This window comes from Saccopteryx bilineata, chromosome 5 (genome assembly GCF_036850765.1).
Source record: "Saccopteryx bilineata isolate mSacBil1 chromosome 5, mSacBil1_pri_phased_curated, whole genome shotgun sequence".
NCBI classification, from domain to species: Eukaryota; Metazoa; Chordata; class Mammalia; order Chiroptera; family Emballonuridae; genus Saccopteryx; species Saccopteryx bilineata.
In genome coordinates, this window is record NC_089494.1 from 105,683,894 (window position 1) to 105,707,797 (window position 23,904).

Genomic DNA, 23,904 nt, shown 5'->3' on the forward strand with positions numbered 1-23,904 from the left:
TCTTCATTGTTTTCTTTCCTTTCAACAACATCTCACTTCCCTGCCAGGAAATCTGGTGTTCTGCAATCCCAGTTGTCGAGCCAGAATGATACCCAGTCTGATAAATTCAGACATATTGTGATCTTAGGGGCATTTTTAAGTCATGAATCTAATCACAGGAACTGATAAAGACTAGTACTGCAATTATGAGCACAGAAGGGGAAACTGTGTATGAGCAGGTGGTATTTCCATTGCTCCTTAAATCATAACACAAATGAATATTTACTTGTTTGAGCACATGTGCAGTGCACCCCCAGCTATGTACAAAGATCCTTGCACAGGTTTGCAGTCATGCCTGAAACTTTTTGCACTCGAGATTTAGTCACTTGTGGAAAAGCATCCAACTCCAGGAATCCCACTTTGAATTGTACATTTTCCTGGGAGTGGCAACATATTAGGCCATTATTATCGTTCCCACCTCAAAATCATTGTCATCTCAGAGTAAATTGGCTTGTAATTGAGTAAGGCATTGCAGAAATGAATGAGTCATCAGACAGGTAAGTTCTGATGAAAATTAAAGTTGGGTCTAGAACTGCACTGTCCACTGGAAATATAGTGCGAGTCACGTAGCAAATTGCAACTACTGCCTACTGTACTGGACCATGTGGGTCTGGAGCAAGGACAAGACTAAGAAGACAGGCCTGAGAGAGCACACTGCAATGTGAGAAGGTGAGGGACCCACTGATCTCTAAATGGCAGGAGAGGAGGTGGGCCAATGTCAAGACTCGAATCATCTGCAGACCAAGGAGATGGTTTGAAATTTCACACTCACCCAGTAGCTAAACATGACAGGAACTGTGGAAAGGGCTTGCACAGTCACTCCTAGACACAGACACAAAAAAAGGCAAAGCTGATGAGAAGAATAGCCCAAACACTTCTTTTGTATTTCCTAGGGCAAAGGAGCCTAGTGATTCTCCACCCCACCTTCCTACTCTCCTCTCCCTGGCTGCTCCCCCTGTCCACCTTCTCTCAGGCTCTCTGTCCCAGGACTCCCTCATTCCTCAGTCTTGGGCTCTAGGAGGAGGAGTAAAGGTTGGACAAAAATGAAATCATTTAATAACTAATTTCCTGTCCCCTGGTGGTGCAGTGGATAAAGTATCTACCTGGGCTGCTGAGGTCCTAGGTTCGAAACCTTGAGGTCCCTGGCTTGAGTGTGGGCTCATCTGGCTTCATTTCAGGTTCACCAGCCTGAACGTGGGGTTGCCGGCTTGATTGTGGGATTATTGACCTGATCCTGTGGTCGCTGGCTTGAAGCCCCAGGTTGCAGGCTATAGCCCAAGGTCTCTGGCTTGAGCAAGGGGTCACTGGCTCAGCTGGAGCCCCTTGGTCAAGGCACATGTGAGAAAGCAATCAATGAACAACTGAAGTGCCACAACTACAAGTTGATGCTTCTCATCCCTCGCCCTTTCAATCTCTCTCTCTAAATAAAAACAAACAAAAATACAAAAAACCCCACTAATTGACCCCATTCATCAAGGGTTATTTCTGTCCTCCTTTTTATGACATTCTATTTAGGTAAAAAATTTCCCCACGAATTTCTTTCAGGGTTTTTCATTTTAGGTCATGCATGACAGAGTGTATTTCTTGGCCACGTTGCCCACCCTTTTAATTCAGTTCCTAAGCAGGTCTGGGTCCCACTGTCTGGAATGTTCAGAACAGGACCCTGGATTTGGCTCCAGAACTCAGCATCCAGGATGCCTAGACTCTCTTGTCTTCAAACTGTTGGAGCTGGGGTATCCAGCTCCAGGCTGATAGAGGCTGCCAGGCTGAAGGTGGCTCCTCTTTCCCGCACACCCATGTCTGATCCACCAGCGAGACCTGTTAGCTCTACTCCAGGTTCTCTCATCTGCACATGTATCCCCATCCCCTGCCACTACTAATTCAAACCACCAGCATCTCCTATATGGACCCCTGCAGAAGCCTCTTAGCTGGTGTCCTACTGGCTTGTTCTCTCTCTAGCTCCCCTCCCGCCCCGACATACTGCTGGAATAGAGTTATGTACACTATGTTCTGTGCAATGGTCTGCAGAGGTGCTTCAGGCTTTCTGGAAAGTTCAGTTTGAATGCTATTTAAATATACTTTTAATTATCAATATTATTATTTTTTTGAGAGAGAGAGGAAGACAGGAAGATGGAAGAAAGAGGGGAGGGAGAGAGAGTGAGAAGCTTCAACTTTTACTCTAGTTGTGCATTGATTGCTTCCCATATGTGCCTTAACTGCCTTGACTGGAGATCAGACTTCAGGCTCAAGCTCATCCAGCGTCCCCTTGCTCAAGCCAGCGAACTTTGACCTCAAGACAGTGACCCTGGGCTTTTCATGCCAATGACCTTTGGGCTCCATCTGGTGATCTTTGGGGTTGTGTGGACAATTCCCTGCTCAAGCCAGCAATCTCATGCTCAAGTTGAGCCCCTGCTCAAGCTGGGCAACCTCAGGGTTTCAAACCAGCGACTTCAGTGTTTCAGGTCAATGTTCTATCCACTGTGCACCACTAGTCAGGTAATATACTTAAAACAAACAAACAAAAAACACTGTAAAGCAATTCCTGGCCAAAATTATCCTGGACCAAATTCTAACATGCCAGAGATGACCACCTCATTTGGGGCTGACAGGCTAACTCATTTTATGCACACTTTGGAATAAAGTGTGTACATTTTAACTTCTAATACATTTATCTTTGATTAAGAAGGTGGTGGTAGTTCTAAGCTGCTCTTTCATTTGTGGGTTTGAATCTAGACCACTGGTGTAAAAATTGAGTCCTGAGAGTATTGTACTGGTGAGTCCCCATCACAGTGGCGAGTCTCCCAGGAGCACAGCCCAGGCATGTCCAGAAGGCTCAGTGCACCTACTGGAGCATGGTCCTTGGGCAACAATTGGCCAGGCAGTAACAAGTGAAGGCATAACATGGCCATCATACCATATTTTAGATAGTCTTTAAAATTCTTTTAAATTGTGGAGACTTGTTTGCTTTTTAAATATAATGCAAAGCAGTTCTTAGAAATCATGAGTGATTCAGCTTTGAAACAAGAATTTCCCGTCTCTTTCACATTACTGAATTAGTTTCATTGTAGACTATTCTGAGATCACACAGTTAACTTTCTTTTCAGCATCGCTCATTTCAACCCCTTATATGTCCATGGGGACTTTCTGTGAACTGTGCACCCAGACAAACCATGGACAGAAACTGGATCCTAAATCAGATTAAGCAGGAAATTGGCATCCTTACTCTGTGGGTTCTAATTTTTACTGTCTTAATTGACTCTATAAGTAAATACTACACACTTGAATTTAAACAACTTTAAAATAATAAAATGCAACTTTTATATTTTTTATGATATAGCATTCTATTTTAAAACAGGGTGTACCTAATTTTAAAACATTTTAATCCACACTAAAAACTTTACAGCAGAAGGTTCCATCCCTCTCCCAGCAAACTGGAGAGTCTGGCCCAGTGGAGAAAAGGCGGCTGAAAGTTACCATCACATAAATTCTGTAGTCAGCAGACCTTAGGGAGAGACGTGGCTTTTATACTAATGTACTCATTGGTAACATTTCTCATGGTAAGTACCTGTTTGGTCCATTTCTCTAATACGAACTTCTGGATCCCAGCAGTTCTCCTGGACCACCCTGAACACCTTCCCATCTTTCAGCATCTTTGCTTGTCCCTAGGGTAAAAAATGCACATCAGCAGAAGTTAACCTAAATTTACTTAGATTAATCCTGTCTTGTATGCTTTGAAATGTGGTTCTCCCCTAAAATTTTATTTAATCCTCTAAGAAGTTGAAATCTGTTCATTTAACAGAACTCAGCTTTTTATCCTCATGCCTTATATTGGCCTGGAGTTAAAGAAGTGTAGAAGTGTGCTCTGGCTCTGGCTGGTTGGCTCAGTGTGGTAGAGCATTGGCCCAGCATGTGGATGTCTCTGGTTTGATTCCCGGCCAGGCTACACAGGAGAAGCACCCATCTGCTTCGCCACCCTTCCCCCTCTCCTCTCTCTCTCTCTCTCTCTCTCTCTCTCTCTCTCTTCCCCTCCCACAGCCAATGCTCCATTGGAGCAAAGTTGGCCTGGGTGCTGAGGATGGCTCCATGGCCTCCGACTCAGGTGCTAGAATGGCTCCAGTTGTAATGGAGCAATGCCCCAGCTGGGCAGAGCATCTCCTCGTAGTGGGCATGCTGGGTGGATACCAGTCGGGCACATGTGAGAGTCTATCTCTCTGCCTCCTTGCTTCTCACTTCAGAAAAATAAAAAAAAATAATAATAAAAGAAAGGAAGGAAGGAAGGAAGGAAAGAAGAAAGAAAGGAAGGAAGGAAGGAAGGAAGGAAGGAAGGAAGGAAGGAAGGAAGGAAGGAAAAAAAGAAAGAAAGAAAGAAAGAAAGAAAGAAAGAAAGAAAGAAAGAAAGAAAGAGAAAAAAGTGTGCTCTGTGATTATCAGCATTTGGACACAGAGAGGAACAAGGTCATGGTCATGGCCTTTTGGGGCTTCATGACTGAAGATGGTTGGTCACCTTGTCTATCTGAACCACTGACTAAAACCCCAAGAGGAAGGCCCCAGTTTCTGGAAAACTAGCTCATAACATTTTAGGATTGAAAAGGACCTCTGAGATAAACCATCTAGTCCAGCCCTCTTGTTTTCTAAAGAAGCAACAAATGGGTAGTGAGAATAAATGGTTTATTTTACAGAGCAGGGCCCACTGGTGGGCAACACCTGCAGGAGGAGGTGGGCAATGAAGTGAATCAGTCTAGCAGTCTGTACAAATTTGGGGCTTATCTGCTGACTCCCACCAGGCATCATGCCTGCCTGTGTACACTATCTTTTAACACTCAGTGCAGGGAGCCAAAGTAAATAACTACAAAAACATGGCAGTGGCTTCTAAATCAGGCCTCCAATTTGTGATCCCTAAAGAAAAAGGAAAATTTCTGATCAAGGTCCCTGAAATCAGACTGCTCAGGTTTTCATGTCTCCATTTTGCTATTTACTATACAGCCTTGAGCAAGCTAATCAACATCTCTGAGCCCCAATTGGCTCATCTTTAAAATAGGGATAATAATATAACTTAACTTCAAGGGATCTTGTGAGCATGAAATGGGATAATCCCTATAAAACACTTAGTTGAGTATCTGACACATGTTAAGTGTTAGTTATTCTAAGTACTAGTTATTAATGACATATGGCTAATTAGAGACTAGGCTACCTCCTGGTGTTCCCCTTCTTTGAGGGCACACCACCTCTAGTGGTGCTTTCAGACCTCAAAATTGCCCTTGGATCCTACATGATGGCCAGGTGGGTAAATGGTAATCAAAGACCTGGAGCTCTGTTTGGTGGAGTCTTCTGTCCCTCTCCTCTTCCCCTTGGCTTGATTATGAGTTGCAAGCAGGCCTGGCCATAGCTTTCCTTCTCCATCCTTCTAGCCCATGGACAAAGCCTTCCTTTATTTCTACTTGGAGAAAGCCAACCACTTTTCACCTTCTGGTATGGCAGCCCGTTCACATCTGGCTTGCACGAGGAAGACCTTAGATCTACGTTTTCATTTCTCAGGGACTGGGGGAAATATCAGTGAGCAAGTGAGCAAGTGAATTGTGTAACCACGATAGGTGTCTATACTCAAGCAGAACCAAGTCTCTGGCATCAGGACATCAGGACTGATTTGCTCAGTGCTTATCTTTTGCTGACCCTGCCAGAATCTGGACACCTTTCCTGGGTTGGGGAGTCTCCTATGAGAGTCTTACGGGAGGCAGGGCCCAGCCTTCCTCTTATAAAGCCCCAAATCCCAAATACTTGCTTTCCTTGCCCCTAGCTTGGCCAGACAGTGCTTGGTTTTTAACCAGGAGCAAATGTTACAAAAAAGTGAACTTCCTCTGCCAGAGATTGCAGCAGTGGCCATGTGCTGCGTCCTGTGGCAAGAGTCCTGGTGGCAGTGTCCAGCGCGGTGGCAGCAGCTCTTAGCCAGGCTGTTCCTGTGCTGTAGCCTTGCTGTGGCTTCAGTTGCTCACATATTTTGTGAGTATGGTTCAGCATTTTGGGATTCTTTTTTTTTTTTTTTTTTTTTTTTGTATTTTTTCTGAAGCTGGAAACGGAGAGAGACAGTCAGACAGACTCCCGCATGCGCCCGACCGGGATCCACCTGGCACGCCCACCAGGGGCGACGCTCTGCCCACCAGGGGACAATGCTCTGCCGCGACCAGAGCCACTCTAGCGCCCGGGGCAGAGGCCAAGGAGCCATCCCCAGCGCCCGGGCCATCTTTGCTCCAATGGAGCCTTGGCTGCGGGAGGGGAAGAGAGAGACAGAGAGGAAGGGAGGGGTGGAGAAGCAAATGGGTGCTTCTCCTATGTGCCCTAGCCGGGAATCGAACCCGGGTCCCCCGCACGCCAGGCCGACGCTCTACCGCTGAGCCAACTGGCCAGGGCCCATTTTGTGATTCTTGAGGGTCTTACAATGTTTGCAACAAATTCTTTTGTGCTTAAATTAATTGTTGGTTTCTGTTGTTTGCAACAGGGAGTCCTGAATGATACTGACTGCAGTATATGAACACATCCTTCCATTTGGTGAAGAAGGGGTGGAGAGGGGTTGATGATGGTGAAAGAAAAGTTGGGAAACAAATTTTCATTTGGCAAATTAAAGATTTTATTTATTTTTTGCTCCTTAATAGGAGCATAATCACCATAAAATACCCAGAATAATAGCTGAAGAGCATGATCTTTGCATTCTGATGGGCCTGGGTTTAAATCTCATTAAATTACTTACCAGCAGTATAACTGGCTAAATTATGGGCCTTCTGAGTTTAAGCCTCACATTTTCTATTTGTAAAATATGGGCCATTATATTTGTTATGTTTATGGCCACCCAACATTCTTGAAACAATTCATATACTAGAAGAAATTTTCACACTTTGATTCCCCCTCCCTGAGGGAGAATCCAGAGCTCACTTTTCCAGCCTCCCTTATAGGGAGAGCACTGGCACGGGCTTTAGGCTCTGTTGGAGGCCCCCCCATGTGACTCTGATCTGGAAATGAGCACTTTGAGGAAGCAGGGACTGTGCAGAATCTAGCTTTTGGTCAGAGTGTGGTTGAGGTGTCGGACATGTCTGGAGCAGAAACAGCAATGCTTTGCTCTTCCATCTCTGCAGCATCAGTGTGAGCATAAGCTCTGTGAGCAGGAATGGCAGCCCTCGTGGCCCTGCCAGAGCAGCCCACCGGGTGTGACTGGGTGCTGTGCATGTCAGCACTGTCTCTGAGCTTGGTCTCTGACCCTCCTAGGAAGTCTGTGAGCTGCATTTCTAATTTAACTAGCTGAAGTGAACTTGGTTGTTTGTAACTAAGAACACTGAATGATTCAGAAGATTCAAAAGCAGAATGCTTGTAAAGAACTTAACACAATGCTAAATCAATTATGGTCAGATTTTACTATACACTGTAATTCCTTCTTATCCATGGGAGATACATTTCAAGACCTCCAAGATCCTGAGATGAAGGATTGTACAAAACCCTATGTATACTGTGTTTTTTCCTATACATATAAACATACCCAGGATAAAGTTTAATTTATAAATTAGACACAGCAAGAGAGTAACAACAATAGCATAATAAAAGAGAATGATTATAATAAGATACTGTAATGAAAGTTATGTGAATGTAGTCTCTCTCTGTTTTATATCTCCCACTCATAAATTTAATACCTTTTTCATTTAACTAAGCATTTATTATGTGCTGTGTTCATAACTTTTGCAGTTTGAGGTGTGACAGCAAAACTAGCACCGATTTCTTCCCCCTCCCACTATTTTACAGATAGAAGATTCATTCTTATCATAGATCAGCAACCTCAGCATCTGATTGTTTTTTCTTTCCTTATTAAATTGAGAACTATCACTTTTTCATTTAAAAGGAGCACTTTGTAGCATATCCAAATTTTTAACATCACTGTTCTTGTGCTTTGGGCTATTATTAAGTAAAACAAGATGACTTGAACACAAGCACTGCGACAGTGAGATGGTCAGTCTGATAACTCAGTGGGCTACTCAGAGACTAACGGGAGGGGCACGCGCAGCCTGGAGCGTGGAGACGCGGGACTGAGGGATGAGTCATGTCCGGGGTGGAATGGGCTGAAACTGCTTGAGATGGCTTCATGCTACACAGAATGTCACACAATTTTAAACTCACAAATTGTTTATTCTCGACTTTTCTACTTATTTTCAGACTGTGGTTAATGGCAGGTGCTGAAACTATGGATAAAGGAGGAAATCGGGCTTCTCTGGGAAGTGCATGAGTGAGATTGGATTTAAGGCAAAGCAGAGTAATTTAAAGCAGAAATAGCTCACTTAGTTCAACTTCTGAAATGACCAATGAGTTCATGAGGTAGAGTGACTTGTCCGAGGTCATACACTTGGTTGTTATAGAGCTAGGACAAGAATCCAGGTTTATGAAGCCATTTAAAAATGTTTTATTGATTGATTTGAGAGAGAGAGAGAAAGAGGTAAACATCAATTTGTTGTTACACTTATTTATGAAATTCATTGGTTGATTCTTGTGTGTACCTTGACTGGGTATTGAACCTTCAACCTTGGCATATCAGACAACACTCTAATCAACTGAGCTACCTAGGCAAGGCCTATGAAGCCATCTTCTACTTTAATAGGCTGATATTTGGTAATTGGTGTTTATCTAGTAGGCATAGGTTAGTTACTATAATTTCCTAAAGAGTTTGATCTTTTAGGGGGATTTCTCTCATTACGTTGCAGAAAAATCAGACTTACTTTAATTCTCTTTCCATATCCTTCATGCTGGATCCCTGGTAAAGACAAATTACTGACAGTAACTGTCAGGAAAACTCCTTCTGAGTGAAAATTACCAAAGAGCAGCTGTGCCTGTATAATAGGTTCCCAATTTTCATTGTTCTTTTAGCCAGAATTTAGAGACCTGATAGCCATTGCAGAGAATCAATTTCTGATCCCTCTCACTTTACATTCAGGAACCCAGGATCCCTGCTGGGCTATAAATGTGCCTCAGAGGTCAGCACTTGCTGCTAAGGGAGAACTGAGGGGAATCTTTTAGGTTCTGTTTTTAATGTTGACCTTAATATCAACCATCTTAAACCAAACTAATAACCAATTAATTAAAGCAAGCTGCTTTAATTTTTTAAACTCAGAAACAAATTCTGTTTTTCTCCTAATCTCTCAAAAGGAAATCAAGTTTCTATTTTTTCATTAAATAATTCCTCAAGCAATTGTTATCACCTAAATAACCCATTTCAAATACACCACTAACATATTTTAGGCTAGAATTGCATGGTGTAGGGGATATCATGATACTGCCAGGGTCAGGGGACCTGGCTCCTATGTGTTAATCACTTACCCTCCCAGAACCTCAAACTCTGTAAAATAAGAGATTAGAGTAAGTGCTATCTAAGGTACTTCTCAAGATGGTGTGATGTGTCACTAGATTTCCCTTCAGAAGTGAAGGAAGTATTCTCCCAGTTTGTGGGAATATTGCCATCAGACAGCCTTGGGTATCAGGGTTTATGGGGAGATAAGAGGATTGCCTCCCTTGGGGAAAGCCACTGCCCTCAAAGCCCTTCTTCACTTCCAATGAGTGGTTGACATGGAGGCCCTTCTACATTGTACCTCTTACCCCACCCCAACTTGAGAGAACTCTGAAGGCTGGCTTTCAAGATCCTCCTAGGGTCAGCTGAGGCCTCTATTAAGACTACATCACAGCTCAACCTTGCCCTAGGCTCCATCTTGCTTCCTTTTCTTCTCTTCCACCTTGTCCATTCTAAGCATTTGCTGATAAACCTCCTGTATGCTCATCTCTGTCTCAGGGCCTGATTCCCAGAGAACCTAACCTGTGACACTTCTGCGTCTTAACCTCTAGTTCTAATACTATCTGCAACTACATTCCAATATGGCTGGTATTTCAAATGTCTAGTACTGCATGTATCATTAAAAATGTATATATATTTTTATTTTAGAGAGAGAGAGAGAGAAATGGACAGACAGGAAGGGAGAGAGATGAGAAGCAGCAATTCATAGTTGCAGCACCTTAGTTGTTCATTGTGTGCTTCTCACACTTGTCTTAACTGAAGGGCTCCAGCCGAGCCAGTGACCCCTTGAGTGTGTGAGTGAGTGTGTGAGTGTGAGTGTGAGTGTGTGTGTGTGTGAGTGTGTGTGAGTGTGTGAGTGTGAGTGTGAGTGTGTGTGTGAGTGTGAGTGTGTGAGTGAGTGTGTGAGTGTGAGTGTGTGTGTGAGTGTGTGTGTGTGTGTGAGTGTGTGTATGTGTGTGTGTGTGTGTGTGTGTGTGTGGTCCCAAAGGCCTGAGAAACACTCAGTGGGTGTTGCAGATGCTGCTGCCCCACTAAGTCCTGGTCTTCCTGTGAAACACTGCTCAGCGTCCTTGCCATCGGGGCTCATCCTATCCCTGCTCCGTGTAGCTCCTGAGAGAGGCTGTAGAAACTGTGCTGCTACTTATACTTTTATATTCAACCAAAGGCAAATGGTATTTTCAATTCCGAACAAGCCCTTAACGTGGAAACAAATACCCCTCCATTCATTCCAAAAGCATTAAAAAAAACCCTAAAGTTTAATAAAAGAAACAAATAAGGTAGACCAGGAAAATGTTTCAGAGAGACTTTTCAGAGAACAGGAATCTCTGAGATAAATCAGACAAAGGGATAGAAAATATTTGTTCACCAAAAGAATGTAGAAGAATAAAAAGAAATTTCAATCCCCAAATACTAGATTTTCACATTGCTGTTGGCCTAATTTGAATATTTATGTACATTTGCATGTTGTTTTCCAGTGTCTGTCATCCCTGGTCACTGGAATTAAGAAAAATAGACTTGGTTCTGTTTTGTTTTACTTTGTTGTGTTTTTGAGAGAGAAGGAAGGAGAGTGTCACTGTTTTGTTCTGTTGGACTACTACTACACCAATGTTGCTGGAAATATGCAGGTAGTAGATGTTACTGAAAATATTTTCCTTTTTTTTTTTTTTTGCTGTTAAGTTTATGTTATCTCTTGACATGAAACCAAAATGAAATGAAAGAATGAAGGCCATTCAAATCCATCATCGAGGTTAAAGCTGCCCTACCTAACCCACTGACTTGTTATTATGACTCATTATGGATTGCAGGTCATAGACTGCAGCCTGGGATTTGGAGTGGAAAAAATTAAACCAGAAAAGAAAAAGAAATCACAGGCTGCTCATCCCTGCATTTGGAACTTTCTAGTAGCCTTAGTAAGGTTACTTAGTAATCAGCTCCACACAAATTGTTCTGTTCCTTGGGGAAACTTGGGGCCAGCTCAGGTCACTAGCTCCCAGGCTTCAAACCAGCGCTGTTTATGACAAGTGCAGCTCAGTGTCTAAATCGGCACCTAGTGTACACACTCTGTGAGGAAGGTGAGACTGAGTGGCCCCAGAGATCCTGCTGTTGAAAACCCTGTATGGTTCCCCACTGCCTTCAGGATCAAATGCAAAGGCTTAAACCCAACCTCCAAGTCTCCGTGTGATGAGGCTTCTGCCTACCTCCCTTAGTTTCTTTCCACTGCTTTGCTCCCCAAACTCTTGCATGCCTCTAGTAATTCTCTGCAGCTTAAGGGGTCTTTTTAAGCCATGACGACCCTCCAAAGAATCTGCATTGGGTTGGAAATAAAACCAGACTCCTTAGCATGACTCTCCCTGATCTGGCTCCTGTCTACCTCACTAGCCTAATTTCCTATCACCTCCCCCTTTCACTACATCTCAGCCACAATGCCCTCCTCTCTGTTCTCTGAACACAGTTCTTCCTTATATGGTAAGCTTTGCAACTTCTGTTCCCCGAGCTAGGGAAACTATTCCACATTTTCCTTCCTTTCTTTCAAGTCTTCACTAGCTGCCCGTGCAGCCAGCCCCAATTAATCTTCTATTATGGCATGATTTTTCATTCCATTCTCCAGAGTGATCAGGTTTGTTTGTCCCTCCATACCATGTGAGTACAATGAGGGCAGGGAGCACATCTGCCTTGTTCACCAGTATGTTTCCCATGGGTAGGCTCATGGGGCTGGCATAAAGTTGGTGTTAATAAAAATCAGTGAGTGAATGAATGAATATAGCCAGTGGCTTTCAAACTTGAGTGAGAATCACATGGAGGCTTGTCAAAACATAGATTGCTAGCCAGATCCTCAGAATTCCTGATTTTGGTAGTCTAGGTTAAGGCCCACAAATTTGTATTTCTTCCAAGTTCTCAAGTGAAGCTGAACTTGCTGGTCTCAGCCATAGCCAAGTGCTTCTGTAGTTCTGGGCTTCTGTAGTATTTACTATTTCCATGGCTTTGTTCCCTGTCTCTTTTCTTCCTAGAAACTTGTTTCCTTTATTCCTTGGGCAAGCCTTTACCCCTTCTTCAAGACTCAGAATGGGCATCACTTCCTCCAGGAGGCCTTCACTGATATTAGTGCCCAAATCTTTGTCCTCCAGCATCTGGTGCAGAAGCAGTCCTAGCCTTATCACACTGTTGCTTCACCCCTGCACAGGGTAACTGTGTCTTCCCAGATCACGAGTCTTCCAGGCCTGCCTTATAACCCTGTGTTCCAGCTGGAAGCCTCGGAATGTTCCCTCTGAACTCTATGCAGGCATACATTCCCTCTGAAAATGAAGTCAGACCTGACCTCTATGCAGTCCTAGACTTCGAGCTCATTCTCAGGCCTGCTCTCACTTTTTCTTCTTACCAAACTCAACCAAACGTGGCTTCTCCTCCCCTTTGTACAATGTTTAATTTCTCTAGCTTGTGCTCAAACCTAAACTATTCCATTGATTTGATTGGCTTTAATATACTGTAATGACCTGTGGAAAGGGCCAGGTCACTTCCTTAAGGCAGAACAATAAATGGTACAATTCATTCAAGGGCAAAAAAAAAAAAAAAAAAAAAAAAAGGAAAGGTTTTTTTAATGGCTTCTCAAATTCCAATTTTATCTTCCTGAATGCTGCTTTTGAAGTTACCCTCATTCTTTCTAATAATATTCAGTGCTGCTCCTCTGCCTGCTACAAAGTCAATAGGAGGGCTGAAGTGTTGAGAGCTCCCTGGAGGCCAGCAGGAAGGTCTGGGCTCAGGATGTCCCTGGCCCAAGGCTTGCTTACACTTTGGGGGATACTCACCTTGCTGTGGTGTTGGAGCTGCACCCAGCCGCCATAGCCAAATCTCTGCAGGGGGGAGAGGCACAGTTAGACTGGAAGAGCAAAGCAGACAGGACCACAACGAAGGGGCATTTCTGGGGCAAAGACTCCTCAGCTCCATCTTTTCAGGCATCACCTTTCCATTTTTTTCTCATATTTTTGTATCACTTATTCCATATTTATATTTAAATTAATTTACTTTCTTTCTTTAAGGGCATTTATTCAGGAAGAAATCCTGTATCATAGAAATGAGTTTTACCTTTTATCCTCATGCAGGCTGCACTTTTAAAATGAGGATTTATGTTTAAAAATGTTTATTTATGTACCACCTGAATTATTTCACAGGCCACCAAGAGTACATGGACAGTCAGGACCACTCTTTAGAAAATACCATCTGAGAACATTGCTCTTCAAACTGTGGGTTGTGATCCATGAAATTAATTTAGTGGATAGTGACTCAGATGTTCTAAAAACACAAACTAAATAGTATGTGTGGCAGGTAGTGTTGGTGTTCCTCCCATATTCCCACTCCAACACTTCTGTGCACACTAGCCTTTTGCCACTGAAACCAACTCTGGTCAGGCCCCTGGAGCAGGTCAGAAGTATCAGGAAATTAGGGTCCCACCTCCCCTCAGCAGTCCTCAACCAATGACTGAGAATACTCTGCATACACTAGTTCAAGGTCTGAGTGAAGTGAGGCACACATTCTGTGCTCTCTTTGGCTGCCTTGCTTTCCCTGTCTCACTTCTCCACTCTACGCTGTTTTCTGAGATCACCTCCAAACCACTTGCATTTGAATCTTGAGACTTGTTTGGAGGTTCTAGCAGGGGAGCATAGCTACTCGTATGCCCTTGACCAAAGAACGGTCCCTCTCCTCTATCAGGGAAGGTCATTCTCTTCGACCGAGCACGCAGCTTCGGGAGGGACGCACATGGAGCCGTGAGGGAGGAAGGGGACACCCGCCTAGCCAGCCAGACCAGCCGAATCAACCCTGGCGATCAATGGGGTGACAGATGTCGCAGCCAGATCGCCCTCACATTCTGTATTTGAATCTTTATGTCAGGGTCTGCTTCTTTCAAAACCTAAGCCAAGATAGTAAAAGAATGGAATGGAATGGAATGAAATCTATTAGAATACCTCCCATGTGTAATTATTCATTTCATGAAACTCTTGTTTCCATTATATACATGGATGCTTGTACTGGTTCACAATATAAAATATATTTTTTCTTGGCAGTTATGAATAAAAAATTTGAAAGTCTCTTTCTAAGAATATAGGTATGTATATGTGACTCAGGTAACCATAGATTTTTAAATCTCATTTTGTTCATTCATTCATTCACTCTTCATTCATTTATCCCTCAAATTCTCATGGCACCCCATCCATAACCAGCCTTACTGGGCAGAGAAAACGAGAGTGAAGAACAGCTCCAGTCTGTGGAGTGCAGTCTCCAGAGGGTGGGGCTGGGGTGACCAAGCAGTTGAAAAACCATGATTGTGTGTGGGATAAGCTGTGATCGAGTGATGCACAAATTCTCTGTGGGTTAGAACCCACAACTTGGGTCAGGTGGTATCAGGGAAGGAAGATTGAAAAGGTAGTCTGAGGTCAGATTGGAGAGGAAGTTCCAACGGCCAGTATTTCCACGCTCCAGAGTGATGGCTCTCAAATTGTGATGTAAGAGGGGAAGGCGTGGCAGCCAGAACAACAATGTGAAGGGCGTCTCAGCAGCCCCGGTCATCTATGATGGGTAGATGAGTTACTCTGAAAGCTAAAGATCAGTACAACTTCTTATGTGTTATAGTTGGATGAGACCTGCTAACAGTGGTTGGTTCTTATGTCATGACAGAGCGTTGTCTTGAAGAAGTCAAGTCTTGGCAGATCCCTCCTCCTAGCTCCTCTCTCCCCTCCAGACTGAGAAGGGAGGTCTGGGCTTGCAGCACAAGGGTGTTTGTGTGTCTCTGTGTCTGTGACCAGGGACAGCCCCAGCAGACTTCTTAAAACTTGGGTCAATTTTATAACAGCTTTATTTTACCTAAGCATAAGTTCTGTTCTTGAGCTACAGCTCCAAATAATCATCTTATCTTCTAGAAGACACTTAACTTCATTGGAATAACTTAACCTCTCGAAGTTACTGTTTCTACGGGTACAATGAGGCTAACAGCAGCAGTGGTGACACAGGGTTTTATGGGAATGAACTGAGATAATTCACAGAAAATATTGGCACCAGGCCTGGTTTATAGGAAGGTTTTCATCATGGCTAACAGTGATGATGATGGTGACAGTCGGAAGGGCGGTGGTGGAGATGGATGTGGTGGGGGCAACAGTGGTGATGGTGATGGTGGTGGTGGTGGTTTTGGGAGGGGTGGTGTTGATGACAGTGGCGATGGTGGAGGTTATGAGCCGGTAGTGGTGACAGCTGTGGTAGTGAGTTTGGTGGCAGTGGGGGTAACAATGATGGCAACAGTAGTGGTGGCTGGCAATGATGACGGGGGGGGTGGCTTGGTGGGGACAGCCTATTTATTCTTAGGTGGTAAAATAAGGCATGCCCTAGGGTCAGACACTTCAGAGTACTGTGGAGGAAGGAGTCCTCTCTCACTCTTGGAAAGCACACTATTCAAATACTTTGTGTTTCTTCAAGGCCCCTTGCAAAGATCTAACTTATTTGGGTCAACTTAATTCTGCTCCAAATCTGGGATCTACCTTTTCCCCCAAGGCTGGGGTCTTAAATTTATGACCTTGGGAGTAGTTTTGGTCAAAGTGTATACTAGGAGGCATTTATAGTATGAAGATGTTTGGCTAATAAGGACCAATAAGCATCTATGGGCATGACAAATAAGAAACAAATTTAAAAATTCAAGGGAGATAATACAAGAGATATGTTTCTGAATTGGGTATATAAGAATCAGGTTGGAACGACATTTTTAATGTCTTGGGGACTTCACACTTTCATATGGTGAATAATGAACCTCCTGGGTGATGGAACCAAATATCTATTTCCTCAAAGAGGATATTTAAAAGTCAAGTTATGTCTGGGACTTTGTTTCCTAAAATCTTAAAGTGACCAAGTACAATGTTATTATTGCTAATAAAAGAATATGTAAATATACGGGGGTGGGCTTTATGTACTGTAGGTTTATGCTTGTGAGTATGCAAAACACAGTTCATTCTTGTGTTATTCTTCTTCTTGTATTATATATTTTTCCATAGGAACAGCTGTACACCCACTTTTTCTCATCTCTTTATAAATTTTTACTAAAGGCCAGAATTTTTTGACTCCACTTAAAATGAGAAGAATCTTTGCAAGCCCTACTACTGGGCACATAACAGGTGGTCAATAAAGCCTGGCTGAAGGAAAAGGCTGAAACCTTATTATCATCATTGTTTTTATGAGTAATTTCATGCAATCAACCTGAAACAACTTTCACCATAGTTTCTTTTCTTTTCTTTTTTTTTGTATTGACAGAGACAGAGAGGGACAGATAGGAACAGACAGGAAGGGAGAGAGATGACAAGCATCAATTCTTCGTTGTGGATCTTTTGTCTTTTTAGTTGTTCATTGATTGCTTTCTCATATGTGCCTTGACTGGGGGGCCACAGCAGGGCAAGTGACCCCATGCTCAAGCCAGCGACCTTGGGCTCAAGCCAGCGACCTTGGGCTTCAAGCCAGCATCCTTTGGGCTCAAACCAGTGACCATGGGGTCATGTGTATGATCCCACGCTCAAGCCAGCAACCCCGCACTCAAGCTGGCAAGCCCATGCACAAGCTGGATGAGCCCATGCTCAAACTGGCGACCTTGGGGTTTCAAACCTGGGTTCACTGCATCCTAGTCTGATGCTCTATCTGCTGTGCCACTGCCTGGTCAGGTTCACCATGGTTTCTTAGCCACCACCCTCCTATTTGTGATAACAGAGAGTATGGGTTCTCATTCATTAGAAATGATTTAATCAAGTGCCCTCTGAATCTGCTCTTTTCCCTCACAGATCTTAATTGTAACTCCGACTAAAATCATTATTAGCAAGTAAAAATGCAAAGCTTTCTCAAATCCCAGTCTTTTGTAATCATTAGTTAATCATCAAGCCAGGCATGTTGATCCCGCTCTTCTGTTTCTTCATTGCATAAAGGAGGTCAAGGTCATTGAGGTGTATCTGTTAATGTTTAATAAAGAAAGGCAGGCTTTAAAATAGATATTAGTTCTTCCAAATGGGCTTCATCATCTAACATAAAACTGGTTCTGGCTTATTCTTTTCATTCTTTGATTGAAAATTTTGGAAAAAAATGGTGACAAAAGATCAGAAACCGATGTTTTGAAATATTTTTACCCACTAAGAAACAAATAGAAGACAAAGAAAAATCTGTTGTAACTATTGAACTATAAGAACACCAGAGAAAATCTGTTATTGCCTACTGTCCCTTTAATACTCACTTTACTCTAACCACATTGACTGAAAATTGGGAGAGAGGGAAGAGGATACCAGCACGATTTCATGTATGCTTATTTATCTCACTCCTCCTAATATGAAAACATGGAACTGTTTCTGTTAGTTATTTCATTATTGGCTTGACTGCACTCAGCTTAAAACCTCTATCATAGCCCTGGCTAGATGGGTTGGTTGGTTAGAGAGTCATCTTGAAGTGCAGAGGTTGCCAGTTAGATCCCCTGTCAGGGCACATACAGGAACAGATCAATGTTCCTCTCTCTCTCTCTTTCCCTTACTCTCTTGCTAAAATTAATAAATAAAAAATTAAAGAACAAAAAATCCCCTCTACCATATAACTGATCATTTGATGTACAGGTTGGAAGCCAGGTTTCAATGCCCCCACGATGAAACTCTAGGTGGTTTTGTTTGGGGAGTTCAGGAGTTGGCTGGTGTTGAGGTAGGCACTGGAGGGCAGAAAGAAGCAGTGAGATCCCTTATAACAGTTATGTTCTCTTGGGCCAGCTCTCTCCATTGGTGTGATGGTACCGCTGGGGAGAGGCCACCATGACTTCATGTAGTTCTGAGATTCTAGGCTCATTTCTGAAAACATGATACTTTATCTGTCCAGCATGGTTAATAATATAAATCCTATAAATTCTGCAATGTACAAGATCTTATGTGGATCAAATTAAATATTGCTTTCAAGAAGTATAAGAGTATTATGATTATTATTACTACTACTGTCACCATCATCATCATCATTATCAAGTGTATTAGTTACTTGCTTGTATGGATGCTAGATAGAAGCCTGGTATATCAGGACAAAATGCCCCTCCCCTCTTTAAGGCAAAAGTTAGAAGATAGGAATGGGAGGAAGGGTAAGGAGACAACAGAATGTGTGCTTGCTTAGTCTCCAGGGCACCCATTTACATATTTGCATTCAGAGGGCCCTGAAATGATTAGCTCTTGGTGACCAGTTTTTTCCTCCAACCAGAGGCAGACTTCTGGGTAGGAGACAAGTAATGGGATGTGGGGTTATGGCACAAGATATTAGGTAAACAATCTTCTTCCCTTAGCAGAGGAGGCACCTTTTTAGGCTGCTCTGGATCGTCATCACTAACATTGTGCATTAGTATTTCCACTTGAATAAAACATGACAAAGACAACAGCATTCAGAACTGCAAGTTCCAAGGGGAAAAGGCAGCAAGTTGGTGGACATGAGGTGCGGTGCTGCTGGGCAGGGGCCACTGTTCATTGGTCAGGAAGTGTAGAGCTCGGATAAATGGCTTCAGGTAAGAATGGTCTTTTGGGGACCTGAAGATGGCAGTGGAGTAGGCAGATGCAGAAACTCCCAGCTCACACCACCAAACTGGATTACATGTTAATTTAGGAACAATCAGCATGAAAAATCAACTCTGGACTATAAGAACAGCTCTCAAAAGCCAAGGAGCAAAAAAGAAGCCACACTGAGCCTGGTAGGGAGCACCAAGGAGCGGTGAGTCACCCCTGCTTACAGGAATGAAAGAAGGGTGAGGCTGAGAGCCCAGAAGGGCTCTCATTCCAAGGAAAAGAGCAGAAAATATCACTCACAGCCACTTGCCTGGGGACCTGAGAACTAGGTGTGTTGAAAGGGCTGGCTTGTCTTCCAAAAGGAAACTGGGGAGAGAGAGACAGACAGTGACAGGCAGAGGAATGCATGGGATGACCTGAGAAGCTGACTCATCCAATACTGGAGGCGGCCATAGCTGGGGGAGGGGTTGATCCTTCCACACAATACAAGACTAAAGTGGTTCCACATGACCTATCTCCAGACATCTCTCCAGCTCCAATAGCACAACAAGACACAGCTGAAAACAAGAAATGGGGAGGAGGGGCAGTAACTCAGGTCTCCATGGAGATCTGAGATACACCTCCCCCTACTGAAGCAGAGAAAGCGCCCTGCCCCCAGAAAGAGTAACTGGCAGATCAAGCCTTCAGAGTCTCAGGTTACACCCACCACATTCCTGGATACAGTTTCAAGTAAGCCCCCTGCTGAGATCAGTAAACAAGACTACTACCCTGTTAAGAAAACAGAGAAGAAAACAAACAAATCAAGACTTCAAAGTGGCTCTACCAGAAAAGCCAAAACCAACAGTGGATTGCAAATAACAGCTGATACCAACCCAAGAAGACCTAGAAATAACACAACTGAAAATTGGAGGCAGACAATACCAAACCTAGACTGAACCAGTTCTACAAACAACACACCCAAACACGCAGACATAATGAGAAGACAGAGAAGTGCAATCCAAATAAAACCACAAGAGAAACCTCCAGGAAATGAACTGAGTGATATGGAAATAACCAAACTTCCAGATGCAGAGTTTAAAATAAAGTTTGTTAGGATGCTTAGGGATCTTAGAACAATAATGGATGGTCATTACAAACACCTAAATAAAGAGATAGCAAGTATAAAAAAGGACATTGAAATATTAAAAAATAATCAGTCGGAGATGACAAACACAATATCAGAAATGAAGATCACAATGGAAGGAATTAAAAGCAGGATGGATGAAGCTGAGGATTGTATCAGTTGAAGGACAAGATGAATGAAGGCATGGAAACAGAGCAGAAAAAAGAAAAGAGACTCAGAAAGTCTGAGGAAACTCTAAGAAAGCTCTGTGACAACATGAAGAGAAATAACATCCGCATCATAGGGGTTCCTGAAGCAGAAGAGAAAGAACAAGGGATAGAAACTTTATTCAATCAAATCATAGCTGAAAACTTTCCTAAATTGATGCAGGGAAGGGTCTCACAAGTTCAAGAAGCACAGAGAACTGCATTAAAGAGAAACCTAAAGAAACCTACACCAAGACACATCATAACTAAAATACCAAAGCTAAGTGATAAAGAGAAAATATTAAAAGCTGCTAGAGAAAAAAGGCTATCACCTACAAATAAGCCCTTATAAGGATGACATCCAACTTCTCAAAAGAGACACTTAAGGCCAGAAGGGAATGGCAAGAAATATTCAAAGTAATGCAGAACAAGAGCCTACAATCAAGACTACTTTATCCAGCAAGGCTCTCATTTAAAAGTGAAGGAGAAATAAAAAGCTTACCAAACAAAAAAAATCTCAAGGAATTCATTACAACCAAACCAAAGCTGCAGGAAATGTTAAGGGGCCTATTGTAAAGAGATCAAAGTTGGAAAAGAATATAGCAAAAGAGGAATACAGCTTTAAAGAATAAAATGGTAATAAACAAATACATGTCAATAATAACTTTAAATGTAAATAGATTAAATGACCCAATCAAAAGACATAGGGTAGCTGCATGGATAAGAAAACAGGACCTGTACATATGCTGTCTACAAGAGACGCACCTTAAAACAAAAGATGCACATAGACTGAAGGTAAAAGAATAGAAAAAAAAAATATTTCATGCAAATGGAAATGAAAAAAGAAGCTGGGGTAGCAATACTTATATCAGACAAAATGGACTTTAAAACAAAGGCTATAGTAAGAGATAAAGAAGATCACTACATAATGATAAAGAGAGCAATCCAACAGGAAGATATAACCATTATAAATATCTACACACCTAATATAGGAGCACCTAAGTATATAAAGCAGACTTTGATGGATTTAAGGGTGAGATCAACAGCAATACTATAATAGTAGGGGATTTAAATACCCCACTAACATCACTAGATAGATCCTCAAGAAAGAAAATTAACAAAGAAACAGCAGACTTAAAGGACACACTAGATCACCTCGATTTAATAGATATCTTCAGAACCTTTCACCCTAATGCAGCAGAATATACATTCTTTTCAAGTGGTCATGGTACATTCTCTAGGATAGACCACATGTTAGGACACAAAAGTGGTCTCAACAAATTTAAGAAGATTGAAATCATATCAAGCATTTTCTCTGATCACAGTGGCATGAAACTAGAAATCAACCACAACAGAAAAACTCAAATATTCTCAAACACATGGAAACTAAATTGCAGGTTGTTAAATAATGAATGGACTAACAATGAGATCAAAGAAGAAATAAAACAATTTCTAGAAACAAATGATAATGAGCATATAACAACTCAATTTATGGGACACAGCAAAAGCAGTCCTGAAAGGGAAGTTCATAGCACTACAGGCATACTTTAAGAAGCTAGAAAAAGCTCAAATAAACAACTTAACCCTGCGTCTAAAAGAACTAGAAAAAGAACAGCAAGTAAAGCCCAGAAGTAGTAGAAGGAAAGAAATAATGAAGATCAGAGCAGAAATGAATGACATAGAGGCTAAAGAAACAATACAGAGGATCAATGAAATCAAGAGCTGGTTCTTTGAGGTTAAACAGGATCGATGAACCCTTAACTAGACTCACCAAGAAAAAAAGAGAGAGGACTCAAATAAATAAAATTAGAAATGAGAGTGGAGAAATAACAACTGACACAACAGAAATACAAAGGATTGTAAAAAAATACTATGAAGAACTGTATGCCAAAAAATTAGAGAATCTAGGTGAAATGGACAAATTCCTTGAAACATATAATCTTCAAAATTCAATCTGAAAGAACCTAAACAGACCGATTACAACAAATGAGATTGAAATAGTTATCAAAAAACTCCCAAAACACAAAAGTCCTGGGCCTAATGGCTTCACAGGAGAATTCTACCAAATGTTCAAAGAAGAACCAGCTCTTATCCTTCTCAAGCTATTTCAAAAAATTCAAGAGGAAGGAAGACTTCCAAGCCCCTTTTATGAGGTGAGCATAATTTTGAATCCAAGACCAGGCAAATTCAACACAAAGAAAGAAAATTATAGGCCAATATCCCTGTGAACTTAGATGCTAAAATCCTCAATAAAATATTAGCAAACTGGATCCAGCAATATATGAAAAAAATCATACATCATGATCAAGTGAGATTCATTCTGGGGAGGCAAGAACGGTACAATATTCATAAATCAATCAATGTGATTCATCACATAAACAAAAGGAAGGAGAAAAACCATATGATAATTCAATAGATGCAGAAAAAGCATTTGATAAAATACAGTACTCATTTATGATCAAAACTCTCAGCAAAATGGGAATACAGAAAACATACCTCAACATAATAAAGGCCATCTATGACAAACCCACTGCCAACATCTTAATCAATGGGCAAAAATTAAAAGCAATCCCCTTAAGATCAAGAACAAGACAGGGGTGCCCCTTTTCACCACTCTTATTCAACATAGTCCTGGAAGTCCTAGCTACAGCAATCAGACAAAAAGAAGAAATAAAAGGCATCCAAATTGGAAAAGAAGAAGTAAAACTATCATTATTTGCTATCATTATTATCATGATATGATACTGTATATAGAAAACCCTAAAGTCTCAGTCAAAAAACTACTCAACCTGATAAATGAATTCAGCAAAGTGGCAGGGTATAAAATTAATACTCAGAAATCAGAGGCATTTTTATACAACAAAAATGAACTGTCAGAAAGAGAAATTAAGTAAACGATCCCCTTCACTATTGCTATAAATAAATAAATAAATAAATAAAGTACTTATGAGTAAACTTAACCAGGGAGGTTAAAGACTTGTACTCAGAAAATTATAAAAGATTAATAAAAGAAATCAAGGAAGATACAAACAAGTGGAAGCATATACCATGTTTGTGGTTAGGAAGAATAAACATCATTAAAATGTCTATATTACCCAAATCAATTTATAAATTCAATGCAATACCAATGAAAATACCAATGACATACCTCAATGATATAGAACACATATTCCAAAATTTAATGGAACCAAAAAAGAACACGAATAGCATCAGCAATCTTGAAAAAGAAGAATAAAGTGGGAGGTATCACACTTCCGGATATCAAGTTATACTACAAGGCCATTGTACTCAGAACAGCCTGGTACTGGCATAAGAACAGGCATATAGATCAATGGAACAGAACAGAGAACCTGGTAATAAACCCATACCTTTATGGACAACTGATATTTGACAAAGGAGGTAAGAACATACAATGGAGTAAAGACAGTCTTTTTAATAAATGGTGTTGGTAAAATTGGACAGCTACCTGCAAAGAACTGAAACTAGACCACCAACTTACACCATTCACAAAAATAAACTTAAAATGGATAAAAGACTTAAAATGTAACTCGTGAAACCATAAACATCTTAGAAGAAAACATAGGTAGTAAGCTTACTGACATCTCTCGCAGCAATATATTTGCTGATTTATCTCCAAAGTAAGTGAAATAAAAGACAGGATAAACAAATGGGACTATATCAAACTGAAAAGCTTTTGTACAGCTAAAGACCATA

The 23,904-nt window shown here is 41.8% G+C and overlaps 1 protein-coding gene across 7 annotated transcripts in view; it reads right to left on the reverse strand.

The window, feature by feature from the left end:
• Positions 1 to 23,904, reverse strand: part of ACMSD (aminocarboxymuconate semialdehyde decarboxylase) — a 70,491-nt gene that overhangs the window by 36,464 nt on the left and 10,123 nt on the right. For 4 of the 7 annotated variants that reach the window (XM_066280000.1, XM_066279999.1, XM_066280002.1 and 1 more), the window contains exons 2-3: positions 13,156 to 13,200; positions 812 to 861 (exon numbers count right to left, since the gene is read on the reverse strand). In XM_066280000.1, the coding sequence (XP_066136097.1) occupies positions 812 to 861; positions 13,156 to 13,200 (95 nt within the window). Of the gene's footprint in view, positions 1 to 811; positions 862 to 3,604; positions 3,702 to 13,155; positions 13,201 to 23,904 lie in introns of all 7 variants that reach the window. The other 3 variants (XM_066280001.1, XM_066279996.1, XM_066279997.1) reach the window with 1 other exon arrangement.